The 23,750-nt window shown below is 35.4% G+C and overlaps 3 protein-coding genes across 6 annotated transcripts; all 3 read right to left on the minus strand.

Annotated features, from left to right (window-relative positions):
- Positions 1–4,743: 4,743 nt before the first annotated feature.
- LOC115953824 lies at positions 4,744–6,371 on the minus strand. Of its 3 annotated transcripts, none has more exons than XR_004083786.1 (2): positions 6,197–6,371; positions 4,744–5,229 (listed from the first exon to the last, which is right to left on the minus strand). XR_004083786.1 is itself a non-coding variant. In XM_031071624.1 (2 exons), the coding sequence occupies exons 1-2, from the start codon at positions 6,332–6,334 to the stop codon at positions 4,958–4,960; spliced, it is 321 nt and encodes a 106-aa protein (XP_030927484.1). In that variant the 5' UTR covers positions 6,335–6,371; the 3' UTR covers positions 4,747–4,957. The 3 variants fall into 3 exon arrangements, 2 of the variants coding, with proteins under 2 accessions (XP_030927484.1, XP_030927485.1); XM_031071624.1 differs by having other exon boundaries at positions 4,747–5,140; XM_031071625.1 differs by having other exon boundaries at positions 4,747–5,189.
- Positions 6,372–7,469: 1,098 nt separating this feature from the next.
- LOC115951246 (protein MIZU-KUSSEI 1) lies at positions 7,470–8,547 on the minus strand. Its single transcript, XM_031068432.1, has one exon. The coding sequence runs from the start codon at positions 8,512–8,514 to the stop codon at positions 7,756–7,758; it is 759 nt and encodes a 252-aa protein (XP_030924292.1). The 5' UTR covers positions 8,515–8,547; the 3' UTR covers positions 7,470–7,755.
- Positions 8,548–17,778: 9,231 nt separating this feature from the next.
- LOC115953897 (protein RETICULATA, chloroplastic) lies at positions 17,779–23,443 on the minus strand. 2 transcript variants are annotated; one of them, XM_031071717.1, is made up of 7 exons: positions 22,428–23,442; positions 22,228–22,326; positions 21,561–21,781; positions 21,238–21,307; positions 21,077–21,156; positions 19,645–19,709; positions 17,779–18,183 (listed from the first exon to the last, which is right to left on the minus strand). In XM_031071717.1, the coding sequence occupies exons 1-7, from the start codon at positions 22,986–22,988 to the stop codon at positions 17,990–17,992; spliced, it is 1,290 nt and encodes a 429-aa protein (XP_030927577.1). In that variant the 5' UTR covers positions 22,989–23,442; the 3' UTR covers positions 17,779–17,989. The 2 variants fall into 2 exon arrangements, with proteins under 2 accessions (XP_030927577.1, XP_030927578.1); XM_031071718.1 differs by lacking the exon at positions 22,228–22,326 and having other exon boundaries at positions 22,428–23,443.
- Between the last annotated feature and the right edge of the window lie 307 nt (positions 23,444–23,750).

Raw genomic sequence — 23,750 nt, forward strand, 5'->3', positions numbered from 1 at the left:
CCAAAATATCATTTTATTGGTAATTTCTCCAACAATTTAAGGAGAGAGATATTACCTCGATAATGCTTCAAAGTAGTCTCATAACATTAGAAGTAAATTACCGTCAATTCATTATGTTTTTAGATGGCAGGGTTGAGGCATAGACCAAGTCACTGTCTTGAGATGATACACGCATTTATGGGGTTTCCAATGTAGTAGACTAAATATTGTGCATGCTGCTCCCGGAATACAATAACCCAGCCACCTTTGTTAATTATCCTTCAAGCCTACACCGCTTGTAGGATAGGAAGCTCTCAATAGTACTTTTCTCTTACTTAGAAATATAGTATATACTATATACAAGGACATATTATTTTCATAAAAGATGAGAAAACTAATAAAGTAAATATATGAATAGTTTTCTATTACATGAAAATATATATGGATAAAAGTTTCTCTTCTATCTAACTGTCGTATATACATATAGCCAGACATATAAGGCTGAATATATAGAAAATGGGTTATTATTGGATATTTTTAGAGTACTATAAATGCATACTCTTTTCTCTCCCATAATTATGAGTCCCATTAATTAAATTCATGGTAGGACTTACAATTCATGTGAGAAGAGAGAATACACATTTATTGTACTTCTGGAGTATTCAATCATTTTCCATAGAATGGATATGTGCCAAGTGGTCATTAACATGTTTAAATCAAATTAAACTTTTTGATGTTTTTTGTATTCAAAACGTTTGACAATTATCATTAAAAAAAAAAAAAAAAAAACAAACAAACAAACAACGTTTGACAATTGAGCAACTAATGGGGCACAAAAGATAAAAGCTGTCAAATGACAGATTTTGCTCATAAAATGAATTTAAAAGGTATGAATTTTCAATAACTTAAATCAGCAATTAATTAATATTTAAAATATTATATTTTATATAAAAATATTACAACATTTTGTAGCCAAGGATAATCCCAGCTAGTATTTGGTATAGGGATAGCAATTTTGTCCTGTCTCGCCTCATCTAATGTGGATTTTTCTCATTCCGCAAAGGTGGTAGGGTGGGAGTAGAGATGGGTTTAGAATTTTAGTCATGCAACATCTTTGTCCCACTCCCCACTATTAGTATTAAAGATTGGCTCTGTAATACTAACTATTTAAAATGCATGGATATTAAGATTTTTTGTATTTGTAATAATGTTTTCTTGATAAACACTTTGGATAATATTATTTAGTCTTTGTCAAAAATTAGTTTAACTTAATAGGATAAATTTAAGGAAAATTACAATTTATCATCCTAAACTATGCACTAGATTACACTTTGCACCCTAAACTATTATTCTTATCACACTTTGCACACCAATGTTACTTTTGCTATTATGTTTGATGGAATCTTATAGCACATGACAAACACATGCTTATTGATTAAGTAGAACAAACGTAAAAGATTGAAAACACCCTTCTTGTTCGGCTAACTGCACTTTGAAAAGAATTTCCTCGACTAGCGCTCTACCCCTCCGTAAGCCCACTGGTGTGAACAATGATTAGTTTCTAGTTGAAAATCTACCCTCCGTGAGCCCAATGGTGTGAAAAATGATTAATTTCTAGTTGAAAATCTTGAAAATATACTGTGCGAGAGCCAAAAAAAAAAAAAAAACATGCCCTTCTTTGAAATCAATTAAAACAAAAACTAATTTTTTCCCACTCTCTAACGTGCGTGCCTCTTCCTAAATTCAGATTCTTCTCAAAACCTCAAGTCCCACCCACCTCACCCATCGTCAAAGAGAGAAAAAACTCAAATTTTTTTTCTTTTTTGTTCTTTATTTGGCCAGAAAGATCCATGAAAGAAAACAAAGATAGAAAAGGACCAAAATGGAGCCAAAATTACGAAAAGAGGAACTCTAAACTGACGGTAGGGAAAGTATTGCTAGTGTAGGAAATCAACATGCAAGTTTTGCCCAGCGCCGTCGCCGATAGTGATGCACTTGATGAACCTGGACACACTCATTTTCCAGCAACGAAGCACTAGATCTCTCCTCCACCCCTAAAAGCTAATTCCAATCCAACAATAATAATAATAATAATGCCTTTTTTCACTTCTCCTTAGTCTTATTTTTCTTTCTTTTTTAGCCCTAATTGCTTGGAAAAGGAATTGGAATTGAAATGAGAGAGAGAGAGAGAGAGAGAGAGGGAGAGGGACAGGACGATGGGTGAGGTGGGTGGGACCTAAGGTTTTGAAAAGAATCTGAATTTGGGGGAGGCACGCCAGACAGAGAGAGATGTGACAAAGAAAAAATTGATTTTTGTTTTAAGTGATTTTGAAAGATGATGTTTATTACACAGCAAAAAGTTTGTGCTTGTCAGCAAGGACAAGTACTTTGAGAAAGTATTCAATACAACCGTCAATAAAAAGAAGATATTACTTATCAATTTTTAATTTTAAGGACTTTACATAGTAGCTGAAACCTATAATGATTTACTTGTATTGGTTAGAAGGATCTCATGTATAATCTTACAGGAGAGGTGAATAATGTCTTGAGCATCTTTTTGAAATGAGTATTTGACGGTAGCCTCTTATTTTTGAACAGATGATCATGATGGTAGAAGGGGCATTTCTCTAAGATAATGATAGTTTCTAGCAAGTCCCTTCCACTACCCTGTTAATAATGTGACATTTGAATTGCTTATGACATTATTACTTTAATAGAATCTTGAGATATTTTCGTCATGTCTGTTAATCATGTTATAGATCTGCAACACTTTTGAGAGGTAAATGTGAACCTGGTGGATCGTTCTTGTTCTCTTCTTTATACACACGGTATCGTTCTCTTTTTATATATATATATATATATAGAGAGAGAGAGAGAGAGAGAGAGAGAGAGAGAGGTTATTGATTAGAGACCATGGTATAAACATACAGGACTATCTATTCTAATGGTACATGGGAGCATTATTCATATATGCTAACTTTTTAAGATACCGTGTTACCCATGTCATTAAATGTCTTTTGGCCAAGTGTACCAATTGATGCTCTTATTTTTTACCTCATAGTTATTCCGGAGAAGTATCAAAGGCATCCATTCCCATTTCCCGTGGGCTATAATTGCATATTATGGAATATTTAACTGGCTTTTAATTGCACTTGTTAAAAGGGAATTGAGCAAGTCTTATTATATTAGAAAGTAACAAAAGTAAATAAACAAATACCCTTTTAATTGAATTTTATGTTACTCTCTAAAAAAAAAATGATCGATTGTAATAAAAAACTCAACCTTAACTAATGTACTTTGGCAATCGTTTACTTGGCCCTCATTTACATTTTCTTTTTCTTTTTTTGTGTGTGTGTGTGCGTGTGTGTGTGCGCGCATTATTTTGTTTCATTTTAGTATTAATGGGATTTCACGTTTTCACTTGCATTGGTTCAATAAGGGCATCACCAGCTTGTAGATACTGGTAAGTAACTATGGAGTGAAGTTTACTATCAGTAATCGACTTGTTCTGGATTTGAAGGGATTGATGCAGATATCCAACTTTGTCCTGATTAAAAACACTTAAGGTTACTATCATTTTGCATGTCTCTTCAACTGAACAAGCCCATCGCTGTGACCTGTGAGCTAATGGAACATTAACGTGTCTTAAAATAGGCAAGGGAATAGAATATGCTACCGCATAAAAGCTGATAGGGACCATCAAACCAAATAGAAAATGTAAATGTGGCAATCCTTTCCTTGTCATGTCATCATCATCATTATGAAGAATGCTTGAGAATCCTACATGATTTGCCTTTAATCACAAAGCTTAGGATTCTTCAATTGCAGAGTTTAGCTTCAAGCATACTAAACAGTTCTCTATTTATGGCAGACAATGTTCTAATGTGGGATTTCCCTTCAATATTTATGAAAGAGTTGAAGTAATTTAGAGAAAACCTTTAATTAAAAGCTAAGAAAAGATCTCTAATCTTCTTGAAAAAGTAGTCAAGGTTAAACAGGTATTGTCTATTAAAAGTAATGTCCCGACTAAATCATTGGTTAGGAAAGAACAGAATCATGGAAGATTTTTCTTAGGGCACCTTATCATGGCTTTATACCATATGCGCCCCTTCACAATATATTAACTTATAATTTGAGAATCATGTTAACTTTAAGAACCGTTATAAATTGCAGTAATCATGCTCAATGGCCTCATACCTCAACCCTTCCTGCTAGAAATCTTCTATGGACCAATGTGTTTTCTATCTTCTCTTATTCGTCTGCCGATGATGTTCAATTGCGTGAGGTACTGGTAATCTGCATCCTGAGGTCTAGATCACTATGTTTATTGTATCTAGTCCTTGGGATGCAGATTACCTCTTCCTTGCTGGCAATGAAAAGCTTGTGATCAGCTTAAAGAAGCTATACTACTTGATGTGCTACCTTTTAGAAGTACACTTTTCACGCTTTCTTCTACGTGTTGGTTGTTTCTTTATTGCTGCATTTTCAGGTATGTGCTCGCATACCAGACACATCAGGTGGTCAAAACTCAAAAATATTGATTCATTTCCCTTGGTTGATGGCACATCCACAAAGCAATTGCTGCCCACTAAATGAACTTCTGCTTCTGTAGTACTACTCAAGGTAGAGTGATGTTTATGAACTAAATGTCATATATATAACGTATAGTATCAAATGACCTGATTTCATGTGGAATGTTGGACAAAATATAGTTTATTAAAGTATAAAATATTATGGATTATTATTAAAATTTGGATTAGTAGACTATGTTGACAGGTTGTTAAAATTTTGAATTCTAATATTTCTTTTATGAGGTAATCCGTCAAGCCTATATGTGTAGAATCTGTAGATAAATAGCAACCACACAATAGAATAGAATAAGTGAATCACATGATTCATGAAGCTGAACCCAAATATTTGAGACATCATTTTTGGTTTAAAATTTATTGAGTATCCTAATAAAACATCTTCTTTCCTTCTAAAGATTGAAAGTGCCTAGCATATTTTGATTTCCAACTTTCTTGGTAGTAGATTGAGTTTTAATCTTCAAAAATGGATTTTGTGGATCACTTTTTCCAGTTTCTGCAGTACAAATAGCATCTTCCCTTCTTTCAGCTTTCTGCAGAACTCCAACAGCCTCTTCCCTGCTTTCAGTGAAGTCCTTGCCATCATTGAAGATCAGAAACTCTAACATCTCCACATGAAAGAAACTAAAACATCCATGTATATGTGTTATGCAGGACCCGAAGTCTTTTCCGATCACACAATGCCAGGACAAGTTGAAATTATATTAGCTAGAAAAATCTATCTTCGGTAAAAGTTAATTAACAGCATGCTCTATGACATTATACCATGTATCGTTTTTTTTTTTTTGGGTATGTATTACACATGACTTGAAGCAAAAGAAAGTTAATTCCCCCTATAATAAGACTCCTAAACTTTTATTCAGTCACCAGGGTGTTACTTCATTTATTCAATATTGAAGTTCATAATAGCTTGCTACATGCATTTTAAGAAACCAAGCACAGAGAGTGAAAGGTGACCTAACAGTGTTTTCCCACCTTTTTCATTTCTTTTCGCGATAAAAGATCTAACCTTTGAATCTATCCCTGCACCCCTCCTCACTCCAAAAAAATAAAAATTAGAAAAAAGAATCTCACTCCCAATAGATTATCATATATAACTTCTTGAACTCCATCAATTTAATATTTTCTAATCAACAGGCAATTATACCTCTTTTGAGAAAGTTGATTTTGACCCTAAAGTGGCGGCTAAGGTCTGATCCATATAAGATGTTTATCTAATTAAGCAATCAAGTTGTCATTAATTAAGGATAATATAAATGCTTTCAAAAAAGCAGGGGGAATTTGTTTTCGGATTCCATCAATCTTGTCCAGCATACGTGGACAAAAGTATTGTTTATCTTTGCATCAAACATAGCGTTTGAATCCTTCTTTGCTCCATTGCTTTTGAACATTAAACAAAAACAAGCTTTCTAGTTTGTCATTCTTCATCATTTACATTCTCTCGATCCACTAATCATTATTACATCATTCTATTCCGAGACAAATGCCCAACCAAAGATTTTATTGATATCCTATGGCTAGTGTAAAAGACATTTTCTTTTCTTTGTATTATAAGAGGAAGGTAATTATATACAGATAATTCATTTATATTTTATACTGATCCGTAAATACTCAAGAGGGTTTAAACACACCTGTTTGATGTAATGAGCAATAGATTGACAATCAGAGACCTCATGTAGATCGAGAGCCTGGTAAGCCAACTCCATGACATGGTTCTGCATTGCCTCAGGCATATCAGTCTTGCGCACCACAGCTTTCCCTTCCAACATCTCAGTGAGCAATTTTAGAAGATGAACTTAATTGCTTCATACACTAGTAGAATCAGTAGATGCATTTCAGGAGCTTAAAATGACCATATATAATGCAAAAAGAAGATTTTTTTCTTTCTTCCCTTTTTTCTTTTTCCCTCAGAAAAGGAGGTAAATTCTGTGGTAGAGGTTGAATGCTGAATCTCTTTTTTTGCCTCATTCTGAATTTTATAAATGGTTTACATTTTGCTTTCAGAAAAAAAATGAAAAGTTGTCCATATTACGAACTGTTAAATCAAAACAGTTGTAGCAAAAATATCTCTGTTAAGAGCAAATAAAGATTATATACATGTACCACTGCTTAAATAAATAAAAAATTTACTAATCCAAAAGCTAGCATTTGAAAGAAAATGAAGAGTTTTACAGTTGTCCTTGTATGGCTGATAATATGTGGTCAATTGTGATTGGTCACCCAGAAAATTTGCAGAAGAGTTGCAACTGCAAGTGATTGGTACATTTATATTTGGTTGATGCTTTGTTAGTGGTCCATAGTAGCACAAGAATGGTCAAAAAATGTTAAAACATAAGGACCTTTTGAAACTCCAAAAAACGTGAGGCTAGAAAGATTCGAATCTTAATGGTTTTGTGGGTGGCATTGCTTCTAAACCCACGCCATTCATGCTGCAAAAAAAGGGGTCTCCATACTGCTTAAGCAGCTTAATTCTCAAGCCCAGCTAGTAATAAATCATTCAATTAAATATAGAGATTTGGACTAGATGCCTACACGCAACTGAACTTTTGAGGATTAGCTAAGAATATTCTGTTTATTTTGCTGAAACTAAAAAATTATTACTGAAAGTACTATAGATAAAGGTAAGACTTAGTTGAAATAGTACAGTGAGGTCCATGAATAGTGTCAAAAAATGCAGTGAATCTCATAAAAAGTAGCAAAAATAAACTGAATAGTGAAATAATTTTCATTTTCATCCTAATCCGAACGCACGCTAAATTTCAATAATTGTCTATAAAATGAAATATAGTACACAACTCCAATCCTAAGGAATTTCCAGCTAGTAGAAAGTGCCAAATACCAATCAGAAGAAACATTTTCATAGTGTAGAACATTATGACAAGAAAGAGAGAAGGAAAACTCATTAACTTTTGTTGATTTGGATAAAATCTCAAAGGTTCTAGTGCTGTATTTAACATTGAGAGATATGGTACACAAATCTGATTTCATAGACTGAAAGACTAAAGAATTAGGCCTAAAAGACTCTTCAATTACATAATTAGTAACCCCTTTCCCTGGCTTTTCTAAAAGAAAAATCCAATTACGTACAAAGAAACCCCATTTCCAAGAAAGTAAAGAATAAAGATATTCAAGTGCAAGAGCAAGAAAACAATTAAGTTTTCCGAGCTACCTTGCAAAACCCCATAAATAATTAAAGAAAATTGCCGTTCCTGGACCTGAGCAAGAACACACTGAGTTCTTGACCTGGGCACTCGTCCGGGTTAATGAGGTGGAAAGACTCGGAGTCTGAGTTCCCAACAACATGCTCATAATAAGCTCTCATGTACATGATGTCCTCGGATTCTGTAGGTATGACTCCAGCTCCAACGTTGGTGTTCTGCATGGTCTTGAGCATGGACTTGATACGCTCACTCCCTTTTCTTCTTGTAGCGAACCCGATCTTGCGGCCATTACAGTACATAGTCCAGAGCGGGACTGCGTGAAGAGGACAAGAACCGAAGTCTGAAGACGTATTGTCACATTCGAGGGCAATGCGGACTAGTCCACCGCTCATTTCTTTGATGAGTTGGGTGGTTAAGATGGAGAGTTCGAGGAGGAGGGTTGGTTTGGAAGAGAGACGGTCGTGTTGGATGCAAAACCAGACGTGGCCTCGGCGAGGACCGAAGATGGTGCCAAGAACCATGGACTTGGAGGATCGAGGTTGGGTGAAACTGACGGTGCTGGTTATGGTTTCGTTGCTGGAAGTGGTGGAAGAGGTTTGGGAGTGTTGGTCTTGGTTCTTGATGGGTTCTTGGTTGGTGTTATTGTAGGTGAAGTAGTCGGGAATGTCGTCACGAAGAGAAGTGCTAAGGCGTTTCTTGGTGGTGGTGGGAGTTTTTGTGGTGGCTGTGGTGGTGGGGAAGAAGCAAGAAGGGAGGAATCGACGGAGGGTGCCGATTTTCTTGGTCATTGTTTTGTTCTGTGTTGTGGTTTTTGATAGAAAATTGAAGAGGGTGAGATGGGATTAATTAGTTAAGTTTAAGAGGGAAAGAGAGAGGAGCTTTGGGATTGGGAAGTGAGGGTGTTAATGGAGTCGGAGAGAGACTGAGACCGAGTTTCTGGGGTGAGAAATAGTTGTACTGGGGGTCCAGAGTATTTATATTCTGTGAGAGAGAAAGAGAGGACGCGGGAAGTGAGAAATAGAGCCGTTGGAGGGATGGGAAGGGACTAGGGAGGATAGGGCAAGGGTTTGTCATTGAACTTTAGGTGTGCATGGCTCAATGCTGGGTTTTTCATCCGTTTTGTCATGCTGAGAAATTCCCAACCCATCATATATGTAGAAAGTAGAGACTAATCCAACCTAACTTACATGAACTGGGTTTGATTGATGGGTGATGCATATATGTTTTATACATCATAAAAAAATGGGTTTTTATCAATTATTTAAACACAATCTCCAACAAATTATTACAATTTCATATAATAATTGATGAAGTGCAAATCGTCAGTCTTGTAGGTTCGTCCAGATGGAGCTGTAGTCTCGTCGGTGTCACTGTGAAACTGGTAAGGTAACTCCCTTAAGGTGGACACTGGTGTGGTGCCTGCCACAACGTCTCCGATGCCAAAGTCAGTATAAGAGAACTTTGAGGAAATAACAAAGTATTAGAATAACTAGAAATGCTTTGAGGTGTGTCTGTGTCCCTTGTGTTGGTGTTGTGAGGGCTTTATATATGCTCCCACAGCCCCTAACCGTTGTGGTTGTTAATGTGGTTTTAATGTCTCTTTTGGTAACGTCTCATGCTTAATAATGTGTGCCTTAATGAGGCATCCAACGGTCTGTATAGTTGGTCTTGTAACCGCTCGGGACATTATTGGCTGTATTAAATGGTTTTGTTACCTTCGTCAGTAATATGGACATGTGGTTAGTTCGTCTAAGAGGACAGCCTCGTCAGTCTCGATGAGGTCGTCCAAGAAAGGTGAGTTCGTCAGTCCCATCAGACGGTGAGTTCGTCAGTCCCATCAGATGGTGAGTTCGTCAGTCCCATCAGATGCCCCCCAGGTTCTGTGGTCGTCGTGACGTGTTATGACGACCACCAGAAGATGAAAGATTTCCTCGTCAAGCACCCAACTAGAGCGAACCTGGGGAACCTTGATCTTGAGGACGTAGACAAAGAAATCTTGAGGACGTCAGTAACTTACATCCGTCTAGGCAGAATCTTGTTACTTAGTCAGTTTTGGCTTCGTCAGTAACTTACATCCGTCCAAGCGGAATCTTGTTACTTAGCCAATTTTTTTGTGACTTACACCCATTGAAGGGATCTTGTCATTTTTGGCTTCATCAGTAACTTACATCCGTCCAGGCGGAATCTTGTTACTTAGCCAGTTTTGGCTTCGTCAGTAACTTACATCCATCCAGGCGGAATCTTGTTACTTTTTTTTTTTTTAAGCTGCTCGGTTTGCTGGTGCTAAGTCATTGGCTGAATAGTGTTTTTTTTTTTTTTTTTTTTTTATTGCTTTCAAAAATGAATACAACTGTCTGTTACATTTATTAATGGTACTTCTTCAAGTGCCCAATGTTCCATGGTTGCGGTAATTTTTGCCCGTCTATGGTCTCCAAGTGATAACTGCCTTGTCTGGAGTAATGGACGACCTGGTAGGGTCCTTCTCAGGTTGGGCCGAGTTTCCCTTGGGCAGGGTCTTTTCCACATCCTTTATCGCGGCTAAAGCATATTCAGCGTTCATGTACTTCTGTGCCTTTAGGAGCATTTCTGCCATTGTCTTTGGTGGATTCTTCGCAAGTGAAGCCACGAGATCTCTGGATCTCAGTCCTGCTTTGAAGGTCGTCAGTTGCACCTTGTCATCAGCTTCGTCCACCTCTAGAGTCTCCCGAGTAAAGCGTTTCACGTACGACCTTAGGGTTTCCTTCTCTCTCTGTCTAATGGTGAGTAAGTGGTCTGCCGGCCTCTTTGGACGTTGCCCCCCTATGAAATGACGCAAGAAGGCATTGTTCAATTGCTCAAAGTTGTCCACGGATGATGTCGGCAACTTTGCGAACCATTCCCTTGCAGCTCCTTTGAGAGTGGTGGGAAAGGAACGACACAATATCCCGTCAGGTGGCTGTTGAAGACCTAGCGTCGTCTTGAAGGTATTAAGGTGATCTTGAGGGTCTCTAAGTCCGTCGAACGGCTTAAGCTGAGGTAAACGAAACTTTGACGGAACGGGGCATTGAAGTACCGCCGCGGTGAAGGGTGAATCTGTGGCCCTTACCATTCTGTCTACGCTTCGGTCTGTCTTTTCCTTGATGGCGTTTCTCAGTTCGTCCATCTCCTTCCTCATCTCTTGAAGGAGGTTTGAATTCTGTTCGTCTGGAGTAGTTGGTCTTTGATGAATGCTCCTCCTATGGCTATCCCCTTCTCCTTCCACGTTATCCTTGGATCGATTCTCCTCATGTTGAGCCTGCTGAACCTGTTGAAGCCGTAGCTTCATTTCCTGATTTTGTTTGGTGAGTTCTTCAATGGTGGCTGTAAGAGCTTGAACTTGCTGGGTCAAGGCTGCGGAATCTGGATTGGGTTCCATCTGAACGTAGAAGTTGATGGAAACTACGTTTTCAAATATGAATCTGAAAATATCGTTCCCACAGACGGCGCCAAACTGATGAAGTGCAAATCGTCAGTCTTGTAGGTTCGTCCAGATGGAGCCGTAGTCTCGTCGGTGTCACTGTGAAACTGGTAAGGTAGCTCCCTTAAGGTGGACACTGGTGTGGTGCCTACCACAACGTCTCCGATGCCAAAGTCAGTATAAGAGAACTTTGAGGAAATAACAAAGTATTAGAATAACTAGAAATGCTTTGAGGTGTGTCTGTGTCCCTTGTGTTGGTGTTGTGAGGGCTTTATATATGCTCCCACAGCCCCTAACCGTTGTGGTTGTTAATGTGGTTTTAATGTCTCTTTTGGTAACGTCTCATGCTTAATAATGTGTGCCTTAATGAGGCATCCAACGGTCTGTATAGCTGGTCTTGTAACCGCTCGGGACATTATTGGCTGTATTAAATGGTTTTGTTACCTTCGTCAGTAATATGGACATGTGGTTAGTTCGTCTAAGAGGACAGCCTCGTCAATCTCGATGAGGTCGTCCAAGAAAGGTGAGTTCGTCAGTCCCATCAGACGGTGAGTTCGTCAGTCCCATCAGATGGTGAGTTCGTCAGTCCCATCAATAATGTTCTTACATTATATTCCAAATTCTCATCTTCATCTAAACTAATTTTCACAATACCAAAATCAATCAAATTTAAAATTTAAAATTTAAAATAAGTGTAATGAAATAAACCATCAACATAAACCCAACCTGACCTAAGACTCAAAATAAAATTCACACTGAACCCAATCCACCAACCCAAAGTGTTGGGTTGGTAGGTTTAATGCACACCCCTAATTGAACTCATTACTTATAAGGATTTTTTTTCTTTCTTTTTTTTAATAAATTCGATAGTTGGGAGAGTGGGGATTTGAAATTTATATGGCTTCGTTAGAAACACAAAAAAATGTTAGTTGAGTTACAAGATTTTTGACATGAGGCAAGTTTAAATATAGATTTAATTACCTTTTTGATCTTGAACCCTTGCTTATGTTTTTAAATGGTTCTAAAATTTCTAATGTTTTATTTTAGTTCTTAATCTTTTGTTCATATGTCAAAAATATTGTTGTCATTAAATGGGGATGAAAAAAAATGAGATAGAAAATAAAAACAGTAAAATAATGTGCTAATTAGATGCTACATAACAAAAATGACGTTTTTAACACATGAACTAGGGGGTTACGGATTTCATATAATGCAATCCTTTGTTGCCACATAGGACTGGCTCAATACAATTTGTGGCTAAGGCGATAGTTCTAATTTTTCTTAAATCTTCAAATACCAATTAAATATGTATATATATATATATATATATATTTTTTTTTTTTTTAAATACCATTCTTCTTGTATTTTGAGAGGTATCTGAACCCTTGCTTTCGAAAATCTTCTAACCAATGGGTGTCCGTCCAAAAGAAAGACCCTAGGAATATGGCCAAATTGCAAAATTACTAATTAAGTTTTGTATTTAAATTTTAGTAACATATTTTTTACAATTGATAATAGCTGAGTCATTAATTAAAATAGTGGATGAAAAAAATATGAGATAGAAAATAAAAACAGTAAAATAATGTGCTAATTAGATGCTACATTACAAAAATGACATTTTTAACACACGAACTAGGGGGTTACGGATTTCATATAATGCAATCCCTTGTTGCCACATAGGACTGGCTCAATACAATTTGTGGCTAAGGCGATAATTCTAATTTTTTTATAAAATTTTCGAATACCAATTAAATATATATATATATATATATATATATTTAAATACCATTCTTCTTATATTTCGAGAGGTATCCGGAACCCTTATTTTTGAAAATCTTCTAACCAATGGGTGTCTGTCCAAAAGAAAGACCCCAGGAATATGGCTAAAATGCAAAATTACTAATTAAGTTTTGTATTTAAATTTTAGTAACATATCTTTTACAATTGATAATAGCCGAGCCACTTAATTTTCTTTTAACACAATCAATCTTATTCGACACTCTCTTTTTATCAAAATAGGGACAAAATAGCCTTATGCCCTTTTTATCCAAATTATATAGTCTTATGCCCCCCTTCCCAAAATAATTAGGAAAATGCCTCTTTTTTGTAACTCGATTTTCTCAAAATCAAGTTTAAAAAAAAAATTCTGGAACCCTATAGTGACATTTTGAGAACCTATATTGACGTTTTATAACTTGATATCCATGAAATCGAGTTATAGACAATTTTATTGCTTATAACTTGATTTCATGGATATCAAGTTATAAAACACCATTATAAGTCCTTAAAAACGTCACTATAGGTCCTTGAAAACGTCATTATAAGGCTTAACTCGATTTTGAAAAAGTTGAGTTTCAAAAGAGGGACATTTCCCTAATTAGTTTGGGAAAATGGGCAAAAAGGCTATATAATTTGGGTGAAAATGGCATAAGGCAATTTTGTCCATCAAAATAGTATAAAGTTTCAAATGGGTTATGACTGAATATTTTCGTAAAACCTGTAGATCAAAGCTGAAATGTTATCACTATCGAATATGTCCTTACCAAAGAGTCTCATTTGACTGTAAAATTATCAAATGATTGAACAATTTTTTTTTTTTAAAAGGTATTTCGTAACTTAAAAAATATACAAATATGAATTGTCAAAATTCATCATACTTGATGAAAGTTTCCTACGCAATTAGCAGGTTTGCCATTAGTAAGAGATACGATCCCGCTTTGATTATCATTTCCAAGTAACTAATTACAATTACAACAAATTGATATCAAAGTTTTGGCTATCTCAGCACTTACTATACATGCCTGATAATTCCACAAAGACATAATGCTTGATGAAATACACTAGAGGTATTTTGCTAATCAGTTTCTGTAGTCTGCAACCCCTATTTCCTCATCAATTGATTCACCTTGAAGTGATGACTTCTGCAGCTCGCTATACCTCAAATAACGGTGGGCAAAAACACAGAAATATAGAAGATTTACAGCTAACAGAGCAGTCTAGCGTATTCTTGTTAAGGTCATTGCCACCTAACCATGGCAATTTGCCATTCAACCCAGTGACTTTGTGGATGATACTGACAAGAATGGTGCTTAGGTAGCTGGCAAGGGATAAGCTAAGAAAGAAAACTGCCCCACCAAAAGTCTTCATGCTCTCTGGACATTGTGTGGTAAGCAACTCCATCATGGCTATTGCTGCAAAAGCTTCAATCCAACCAGACAAGGCAAATTGTGGCACAAGCAATGCCACAGTTACATTATTTATCAGGTTACAAGTTACAACCATGTATTGAGGGAACAAAAGAAAAAGTTTACCATGAAGTTTATTTAAGTATGAATGGCGGATTTCAGATTCACGTTCCGAGGAACTTTTGGCATAGTAGAATTCAAAATTAGGACTAAGCTATTTCTGGAAAAGTTGTAAAGAATCGAATTTCCTTTTCATTGTCAAAATTGCAACTTAATCTGAATTTTGAGTAAAATGATATGATCAAAATACTGAAGCTTCTTCTGATCTGAAAAATCAGCTTACTCTTATACAAATCTTTTTTTTTTTTTGGGGATTTTCCCCCATACGTTTTTTGCTTATTTTTTTAATCATTCCAACCTCTATAAATAGGGGAGGCCTCCCCACATTCAACACTCTTTCTGACCCCCTTCTTTCTGGCTCTTCTCTTTTGAGGCGTTTTGGAGGCTTCTACTTTATGAACTTCTTTTTTGTAAGTGAAGTATTTTAAGATTTAAAGAGTTGAACAAATTTCTTTGAATCCTAAATTATTCTTTCATTAAAAGAGTACGCTCATGCAAGAGGTATCTTGTTTTTCTTCTTTCTTTTCTTCTTTCATTAATTTTTGTTATTGTTTGTTGCATGAATATGTTAGCAAGTTTTTATTAAGTTCTGCTCTTGATATATAATTGCCATGCTTGAATACATTCTTAGAATTTTCTTTAACATGTGCTTCGGTAATTGTGTATTATAATTCTTTTTCTTAAGTTTCAAAATCTGCAATGGTTGATAAAATTCTTTTATGAAAACTCAAAACTGATCTATATTTTTCAGATCTGATTTTTTTAACACAAAATAGATCTTTATTTTTCAGATATGATTTTTTCTAAACACAAAACGGATCTGTATTTTTCAGATTTGATTTTTTCTAAACACAAAACAAATTTGTATTTTTCAGATCTAATTTTTTTTTTTTTAACGCAAAAACAGATTTGTATTTTTTAGATCTGGTTTTTTTAACACAAAAACTAATCTGTATTTTCATTAAATACATATCTGATTTTTTTTAGAAAATGTTTTCTTTGTTACAAAATTGCAGGTTATAAAATTTAAAAGAAGAAATTGAAAGTTAGGTTGAAGTCTTGCTGTGTTTTTTTTTTTTTTAATATGTGATGCATGTATAATAAATTCAACTCATGAATGTGGATCCTCTTTCAAAAAGTATTTTTATTTTTATTTTTTATTCATAAAAAATAGATATGATTTTCTTGATAAAATCACCTTTTTTAACTTTACACAAAAATAGATTTGATATTTTTTTAACAAATATCTCATTATTTCTTTTACATAAAAACAGATTTGAATTTTTTTACTAACCAAATCAATTTTTTTTTTTATTCACGAAACATATCTGATTTTTCTTGAAAAAGAGGACATCATTCTTAAGGAAAAATTATTTAAACTATTTTATGTCATGTGTGTTCAACATATCATTCAATATCATGCAAAAAAGGGTATATTGGTCATTAGAGTTTAGAAGACCAGATTCTGTCTGGGCGGAATGGGTGTCTAACACGTTCCTATTCTGTAACCTAGCCCTCGAGCTTAAGGTTTTTGGATATGTAGATTAGTGTTTTATCTTTTAATTTTGGTAGATTGTAACTAGGACCAAAGTTTTGTATTCTTTTGTATATATTGTAACTAGGACCCAAAGTCTTGTAAGGTTTAATTTACCAAAATTGTACTTGTCTTTATTCAATCAATGACATTCGAAATATTTTGATAATGTATTTATTTATTTTTATTTTTTTTTTATAAAAAATAACTGGCGACTCCACACCACTACCCAAAAGAGAGGTGCCCTTACAAGCACCCAAATCTCTTTTTTGAGAGCACCCCGATTTTCCCGGTCTCTCACATAGGCACTTTGTTTAATTAGTCTTGTGCTTGGGGACTCACCTCGAGTGATTCCATTCCAATATTTATAGATTCTCTTTTTTCTTGTACATAAATTTTTGTTGTTTGTAATCCTTATAGCTACTTCCTGCCTCATTTTGTATGAAGTAGTCTTTCTTTTTTCAATAAAATTTTTCTTACTTATAAAATAAACACGGTATGTTTACTCATAAAAAATGGCATGTCCATGATATTGTGTTTATTTAGGGTTTTTTCAAAAATATATATGAATAAGTTGTGCTGCAATTTTTTTTTAGTCAAAATTCCATATAAAATTCTCATGCGATGATTTTTATTAATTAAATAAACCTCAAGTACAGCCTATGTTTGGTTTTTGTTAAACTTGTAAAATGTTTAACTTATATAAAATTAAAATCATATAATAGTAACCTTTTCTGCGTCTAAAACTTTGGAGTTTAACTTGAAAACAGTATCAAATTATAGAGTTTATTTATACTTATTTCCAAATTTTTTTACTTAGACACTCATTTCTAAGAAACATAATAAATTATTACATACAAAATTTGAGGTTTTAACACCTTTTAAAAGTAACTAAATTTTTTCTCTTCAATTGAATATATATATAACTTTTAAACCTCAAAAAGCATTAAGAAAATAGGAAAGATTTCCTTTCTACCATTTTCAATGAAGCTATACACGCGCACAAAAATATAGAAAAAAAAAATTAATTAAAGTATAAGAGGATTTTGGGCGGGCTGGCAGCCACTCCACCTATATGAAAATATGCTGTTTGTTAAAATCACATAATACAGATGAATTTGCATCTGAGAACTAAAACCCACTGTCATAGAAGCTATATTCCACTGTCACAATTTACCATGTATTCATTTTAGTTTTTTTATTTTTTTATTTTTTATTTTTTATTTATTTATTTTTTTTAATTATAACATAACCAGAGTTTTTTTATGAAAGAAATCAGAAACATGATATACCACAATTTGTGAAAGATAAAGTTGAACACAAACGGTAGAATAGAGGAGTGCTATTCGATTTTCGTGGTGTGGGGGGGAGTCCTATAATCTACCCAGTCATGCGTGGTAAGAAGACCAAATCTAGAACCAATCAGTTGCAGCTACTTCCTACTTCTCGGAGACTAATCAACGTCTTTTGAGTTAAAAGAGTAACCAGGGCAGTTTGAGTTTGTCTGTTAAATATGAGACCCTAGCTATCCTTCAAATGAGTCAGGACTAATAATCAATTTCATCCCATCAAAAAGAAATTCGTACTTTTGCATCATTAGTGTGACTCAAAAATGTAGACTTCAAGGATTTATTGGGCCCTTTGTCATGATTATGTTAAGGACTTGCAAACCATTCAAACTGACCTAGGTTAAAGAAAAATTAAAAACCTAGTGGAAGATAGACAAGATTGAGTATTATCAGAATTCAGTTTCAGAAGAGAAGAAATAACAAAACGATAATACAAATCTCGGCCAATTCATTGAAAGATCAAATTGCATTGGGGCTTATGTAAACTACAAGGATAAAACAGCCCTCTGCTAGCATTTCTAGATTTGGAAATGGTACAAAATAAAAATCCAATAGAATAAAGAGTACCAGACATAAAATGAAATAATTAAGTCCCCCTAAAAAACAACTCCAACTTAAAATTGAAACGCCATACAATTATTATTGTACCCCACTCCATCTAGCCCAGTCCACAAATTGCATCCCACCATATACATTGTTGGCGAATCGCACACCAACTGTGAAAGCCATTGCAACAGGTGGAACCTGCTTTGCTATAGGAGATGTTTCTACCAGACGTTCCAGTCCATTGATGATCTGATAACGGGTGTTGGAAGAAACTGCAAGAAATACACCTGCAAGATTGGAGAGAAAACCATAACCAATCAGCAGAAAAGACTAGATGCATGACAATTAAACCTCAGGTTATCGCCGAGAGCACAGGCTATATAGATGGCAACTAAAACTAAAAAACTATTTCAAAATTACTTAACACTCAGAGCTAAAAGATAAGTTTGAATAAAGAAGGCAATATGCACCAAAATGTAGTAATAGTCAATATGAAATGAATAATCAAGGTAGGTAACATAGAACATGTCTGTACTACAAAAGAAGAAACAGAAAACATGGACGAAAGGAAAAAGTTTGGCTCCAAACATGTTTGGAGCTATCTTGCTTCAACCTAGTATGTGGCGATTGAAGACCATCTATGTGTAATTGTAGTCACATGACTTTTTTAATAAATCATGTGACTTGTTTAAATAATACACATGCATAGTCTTATAAATTACCATGTAAAATGGCCTAATGGGTTGGAAAAGATGCTTCAAACATGTTTGGACTTTGGACCCAATCTTTGTCTTGGACAAAAATGGTGAATATGTGGCAAATCAGGAAACATCAAAAACTGCAATAAAACATGCTGCATCAAACACAAGTTTTCCACCAGTACTGCACCAGCTACAAGAAATTATCAAACAGTGCAATGGATCTTGGTTCACTTTTTGGCAACAATTCTCTGTGTAGAGCTGTGAGATTCAATGGTAAGTACCTACGGCAGGACTACTGCCAGAAGTATGTCATGCTCCTGCTGTAAAGTTGCAATAGTTCAGTGGGAATAGAAGCTTATCATTTTCTTTTTATAGGTAAAAGTTTAAGGCATTCTGATAATGGAATCTAGATTGAATACCACGTCAAGTACACTTGAGTACATTTTACCATCATAAAATGCCTACATAATTCCTCAATCCTCGTATTACCGAATATGGTTCATAAATAAGCTGAAGACCCCTGCTGGACAGAAATTTTTAGTAGCTCAGCTCCAGTGCAGTGCAGACTGAAGGCAAATCTACAACTATAGCCTCAGAGGAGCCCTCCCAGAGTCCCACTATCTCTAAATTTTATCTTTGTTTTGTCTAGTAGAAAAAGTTTGAGTCTTTGACCTCACAGCAAGATGTCCAATACCAGGAATATCAATTTGCGACAAATCAGCTCCAAGATTCACAACACGGCAGTCACATTAACTCAGATGTTGCACAATATATACAATTAGCATCAAATCCAGAGTTTGAGCTATTATAAATTGGAAGAGAAAACAAACTCAAAGAGAAAAGGAACAACTACAATAAAGTTAGTAAAACATCAAGGAAACATACCAAACCAAAACCTTTTGGGTATTCTCAAAACTGATGAGGAACTAGTAACAACAATAAAATATGTACCACAGTTCAGAGATACCAAAAACTTGTATCAAGATCATATTTAAGGAAATGAGCCTGACAACTTGTAGCAAATCTAAACAGTGAAGTAAGGCATACCCCACAGAGCAGCACTCTTCAAAAGTGGTGGCACAGGAATGTCGTCTTCTGATTTTTTTATACTCCTGACATATGAAGAAATACTATGGTGAGGGAACGTTCCACTAGAAGAAAAGAAAACCACATACACTAAAAGATGAAATGTCACTTCATTTGGAAAAAACCACAAACTAGCTATTTCTTGTAAAAGATAATGTTCTCAGGCAGTGTTTGATGCGACATGATAGAGGTTGGATTGGACAAAACTATTCATATCTATCAATTTTGCATGACCAATTGGATTGGATATACTAATCCCTTTGGAATTTTTAATCTTCCATGTGACGTACATAACAACACAAGGATGGAAGTGGTATAATTGTATACAGCCTGTGGGGATAATATGTCACCCTATCAGTTTGTCCAAAAGTTGCAATTTGGCCACCTTGAGATCACCACAAATGATCTCAAGATTACCACTGATCGCTAAATCTTTCTGCCAGCAGAGAATTGCCAGCCATGTGAATTTGCCATTATCGGCCAACTGCTGTATACTTATGCTTGTTGGTGATGGTTAACCAACGATAATTACTTTCTTTTTTTAAAGAAATCCCTTCCAACTCCAATATTTACCACCGCCCACAATCCACCAGCAGAAAAATTCAGTAAGATATTTTCTCTATTTAATATAATCAAAGAATTTTCCAAGCACAGTACAGAAAATATTCAATTCAATTCAATCCAATCCAACCCTTTAGATATAGGGCGCCAATCACAGCCTTAGATATAATATCCATAACACAGGACAGGAATTACATTAGACACAATAGTGGATACTTTACATATCCACTTTTTAGTTCAAGAAGAAATGGTTTCTAAGAACAATTCCTATATATTATCATCTTAAAACATATTTCATTACACGTTGCAGAGAATACTTTTAACCAGAAAAACTTTCAAATGCATATAAATTGTACAAATTAATAGTCTTTACACTAAAATTACCAGCAGGACTATTACCAGTCACATGGTCATTAATATGTGCACAAGATAGAAGCCTAAAGTGAAAGCATAGTTAGTTAAAAATAAAAAAAAAACAAAAAAAAAACTTCCACATAAGACACAGAACAGAGAAATGGGCTAAGCAAAGAAAACATGTTCTTCCATTTCCCTTAAGTGGAAGACAGCATGATATGGCTTATCATGCATTACTTGCAGCAAAAAGCACTGCAACTGGGTTCCTGACTTAGTAACTGCCATATGAATGATGGCATCAGTAATGCACCATACCAAAAAGTGGAAAATGCCCAAAGAATACAAAGATTCTCATATAATTGATGGGAACAAAAGGTAAAATGACTACATACCAACCACTATTAAAAATTGCTAAAAGAGCAAGAGCAGCAATTAGCATGTGACAGATATAAAGGAAGGGTGTATATAGGAAGTATACCGCTTGGCAGTCATGATCAAATTTGCAATCCCTTGGCCAATAATGCCACATCCAAAGCCAACTATTCCATACAGAATACCCTGGAAACAGAATTGGTTGATCAACAATTATAAATATGTCAGAAGTTCCACTATGTTTCAGAACAGATATGTATAACTTACCTTATAAAAATATGTACCAATTCTCTGCTTTACAGTAAATCTACATCCTGGTCTTTCTGCTTCAAATACACTGCACAAGAAGATTACTTAAAAGCCTTACTGAAATCTTACCAAGATTCTAAAGTTGAATATGTATTTGAGACAGAACAAGTACGAATATGTATTCAGAATGCAAAGTAAAGGCGTGATTGAAAGCTCAATCACAACTTTACAAAGGCTACATCCAGAACAAGAAAGTTGAAAACATTTCTTTATGAGGAAAATAGTTGAACACTGTTCTTTGTCTGAGCTTAAAAAAAAAACCCTTGGCATGAGCTAATAACCTGCTAGGAAGAGCTCCATAAGCATGCTGCATTCGTCCAAGGAATCCCTTAGATACAGATGGTCCCCCAAAACGAGCATAGGGTGCCAACATACCAACCAAAGCAACGTTAACCACCACTCCAACCAACAGATCCGCAACATACAACTCAAATTCTGCCCAAAAGTCTTTGCCTCTTTTTTGAACTTCCGCAAATGTAGCACAACAAGAATCAATGACTATCTGTATCACATTACATCAATGTTGATAAGATTCATACATAAAAATATAAGAATGACAACCAAATCAACAGTGTTCTAAGACATTACACAAATGGAGGCCCTCACATATGACCAATTTAAGCGACACAGGAAGTTGGCCACAACTTTGGAAGGGCCTTTAACCTGTATAAAATGGGAAGGACACTTGGCAGTCTAACTTGCCTAGTGCAAAAATGCCTTATTAACTGCTTTCACAATTTGCAAACTACAGGTTTTGTATTCCAATATTTATAAAAATTTACCAAATTGGGTAGTTTATTGCATGGTGCATACCAAGTTAACGCACTACGTCCTGAGCAACAGAGTTGATGACACTATCTACTCCAAGATAAAAGTTGGCAGATATAGCATAATTGTATTTCTACAAAATATGTGTATTGAATATATATCCTAACAAGATTAACAAACCTCAGTTCCAATTTTAAAAAGAAAGGATGGATCAGCCAACATTCGATTCCGAAGCATAGAGCATGACTTCATTGCAAAACCCAGAGGCCAGACTGACCCCTACAATTCAATTAACAAAATCACTGGTTGGGGAAAAAACTTATTAATGATAAAGACACTAAAAAAAACAAGATAAAGCAGAAACTTTGATAAAGTCATACCTGCAAATCCAAATATCTAAGAAGAAGCAATTTGCGAATCCCCACACTCTTCGCGGCCTCTAACATATCCGAAGGAAGGCTAACCCCTCTAGCCTCTGTCTCCTTCATCACCTCTTCAAACTTCAAAATTGGCCCAAACTCATCTTCTTCTTTGTCATCACCACCATCTCCACCTCCACCACCTCCTCCACCACTGCTAAAGCTCCCATTTCCACTTCCACCCAGCACATCCCCACCCCCACTCCCATCAATATCAGCTTTTACTTCAAACCCAGTTTCCAAAATCCTAATATCTTTCCCTACAACACTACCACTATCACTATTACCTCCTTCTTTCGAAACCGAAACAGAGGACACACCAGACTGCGATTCACCAAGTGGGTTTGATTTTGAAACATTCGCCACCACGACCCTCCTATTTTTTCTACACAACACTGGCAAAGCCACCACCTTGACCACATTTCTCACTCTCACACTCTCTACAACCACACTCCGACTCCACATCTTCCCCAAAACAACCTCGTTTCTCAAAAACCCAACACTCGATGACCCACCAGCCATTACAAACACTCAGAGAAATCGACAAATTATTAAGCAATTCCCACACCCCCCAAAAAAAAAAAAAACTACAAACCACACTGTAATTACACACAAAAACACAGTAGCGAGCTGATCAAAATCAGTAAAGTCACAAAGGATTCATTAAGAGGAGAGGAAAAAGAGTGTGTACCTTGTTTGGAATAAAGGAAAGTTGAGGTCTTTTTCTTTTTTTTTTTATAAAGGAAAGTTGAGGTCTTTGAATGGACTTTTGGCGCACAAGTGAGGGATGTGGAGACTCGGTAGAGTGAAAACTGAGTGAAGAGTGAAAAAATAATAGAGACGTTGAAGACGATAGGTGGGTGGCGGCACCAGTGAGTAAAGGTAATGCTGTTTATTCATTCAGTCTTCGCACGTGAGTAAAAATAACACATTTACAAGCATGTGGATGGGAACCTCCTGCTTTTGGCAACTCAAGCTAAATCATCAAAATTATTTGATGCAACCAAAATATATAAAACACTTTTATCGTAGAATAGAATTTGTCCTTTTTCGACTTCCACCACAAGGTTCAAGTCGACATGTGCACGGAATTGAGTAGTAGCACGCAACAGTTTTATAACGATTTCGTAACAAAATCTAAATAACAAGTTGTTGCTTGTTTTTATTTGAGTCCACTATTATTTATTAACATTATTTTTTTTTTTTGCTAACAGCTAATATTTAGTCACCTGCACTTTGTTATGATATTATTATAAAAATATTGTTTGTAACTTTATTCCACGA

This window comes from Quercus lobata, chromosome 7, assembly GCF_001633185.2.
Source record: "Quercus lobata isolate SW786 chromosome 7, ValleyOak3.0 Primary Assembly, whole genome shotgun sequence".
Taxonomy (NCBI): domain Eukaryota; kingdom Viridiplantae; phylum Streptophyta; class Magnoliopsida; order Fagales; family Fagaceae; genus Quercus; species Quercus lobata.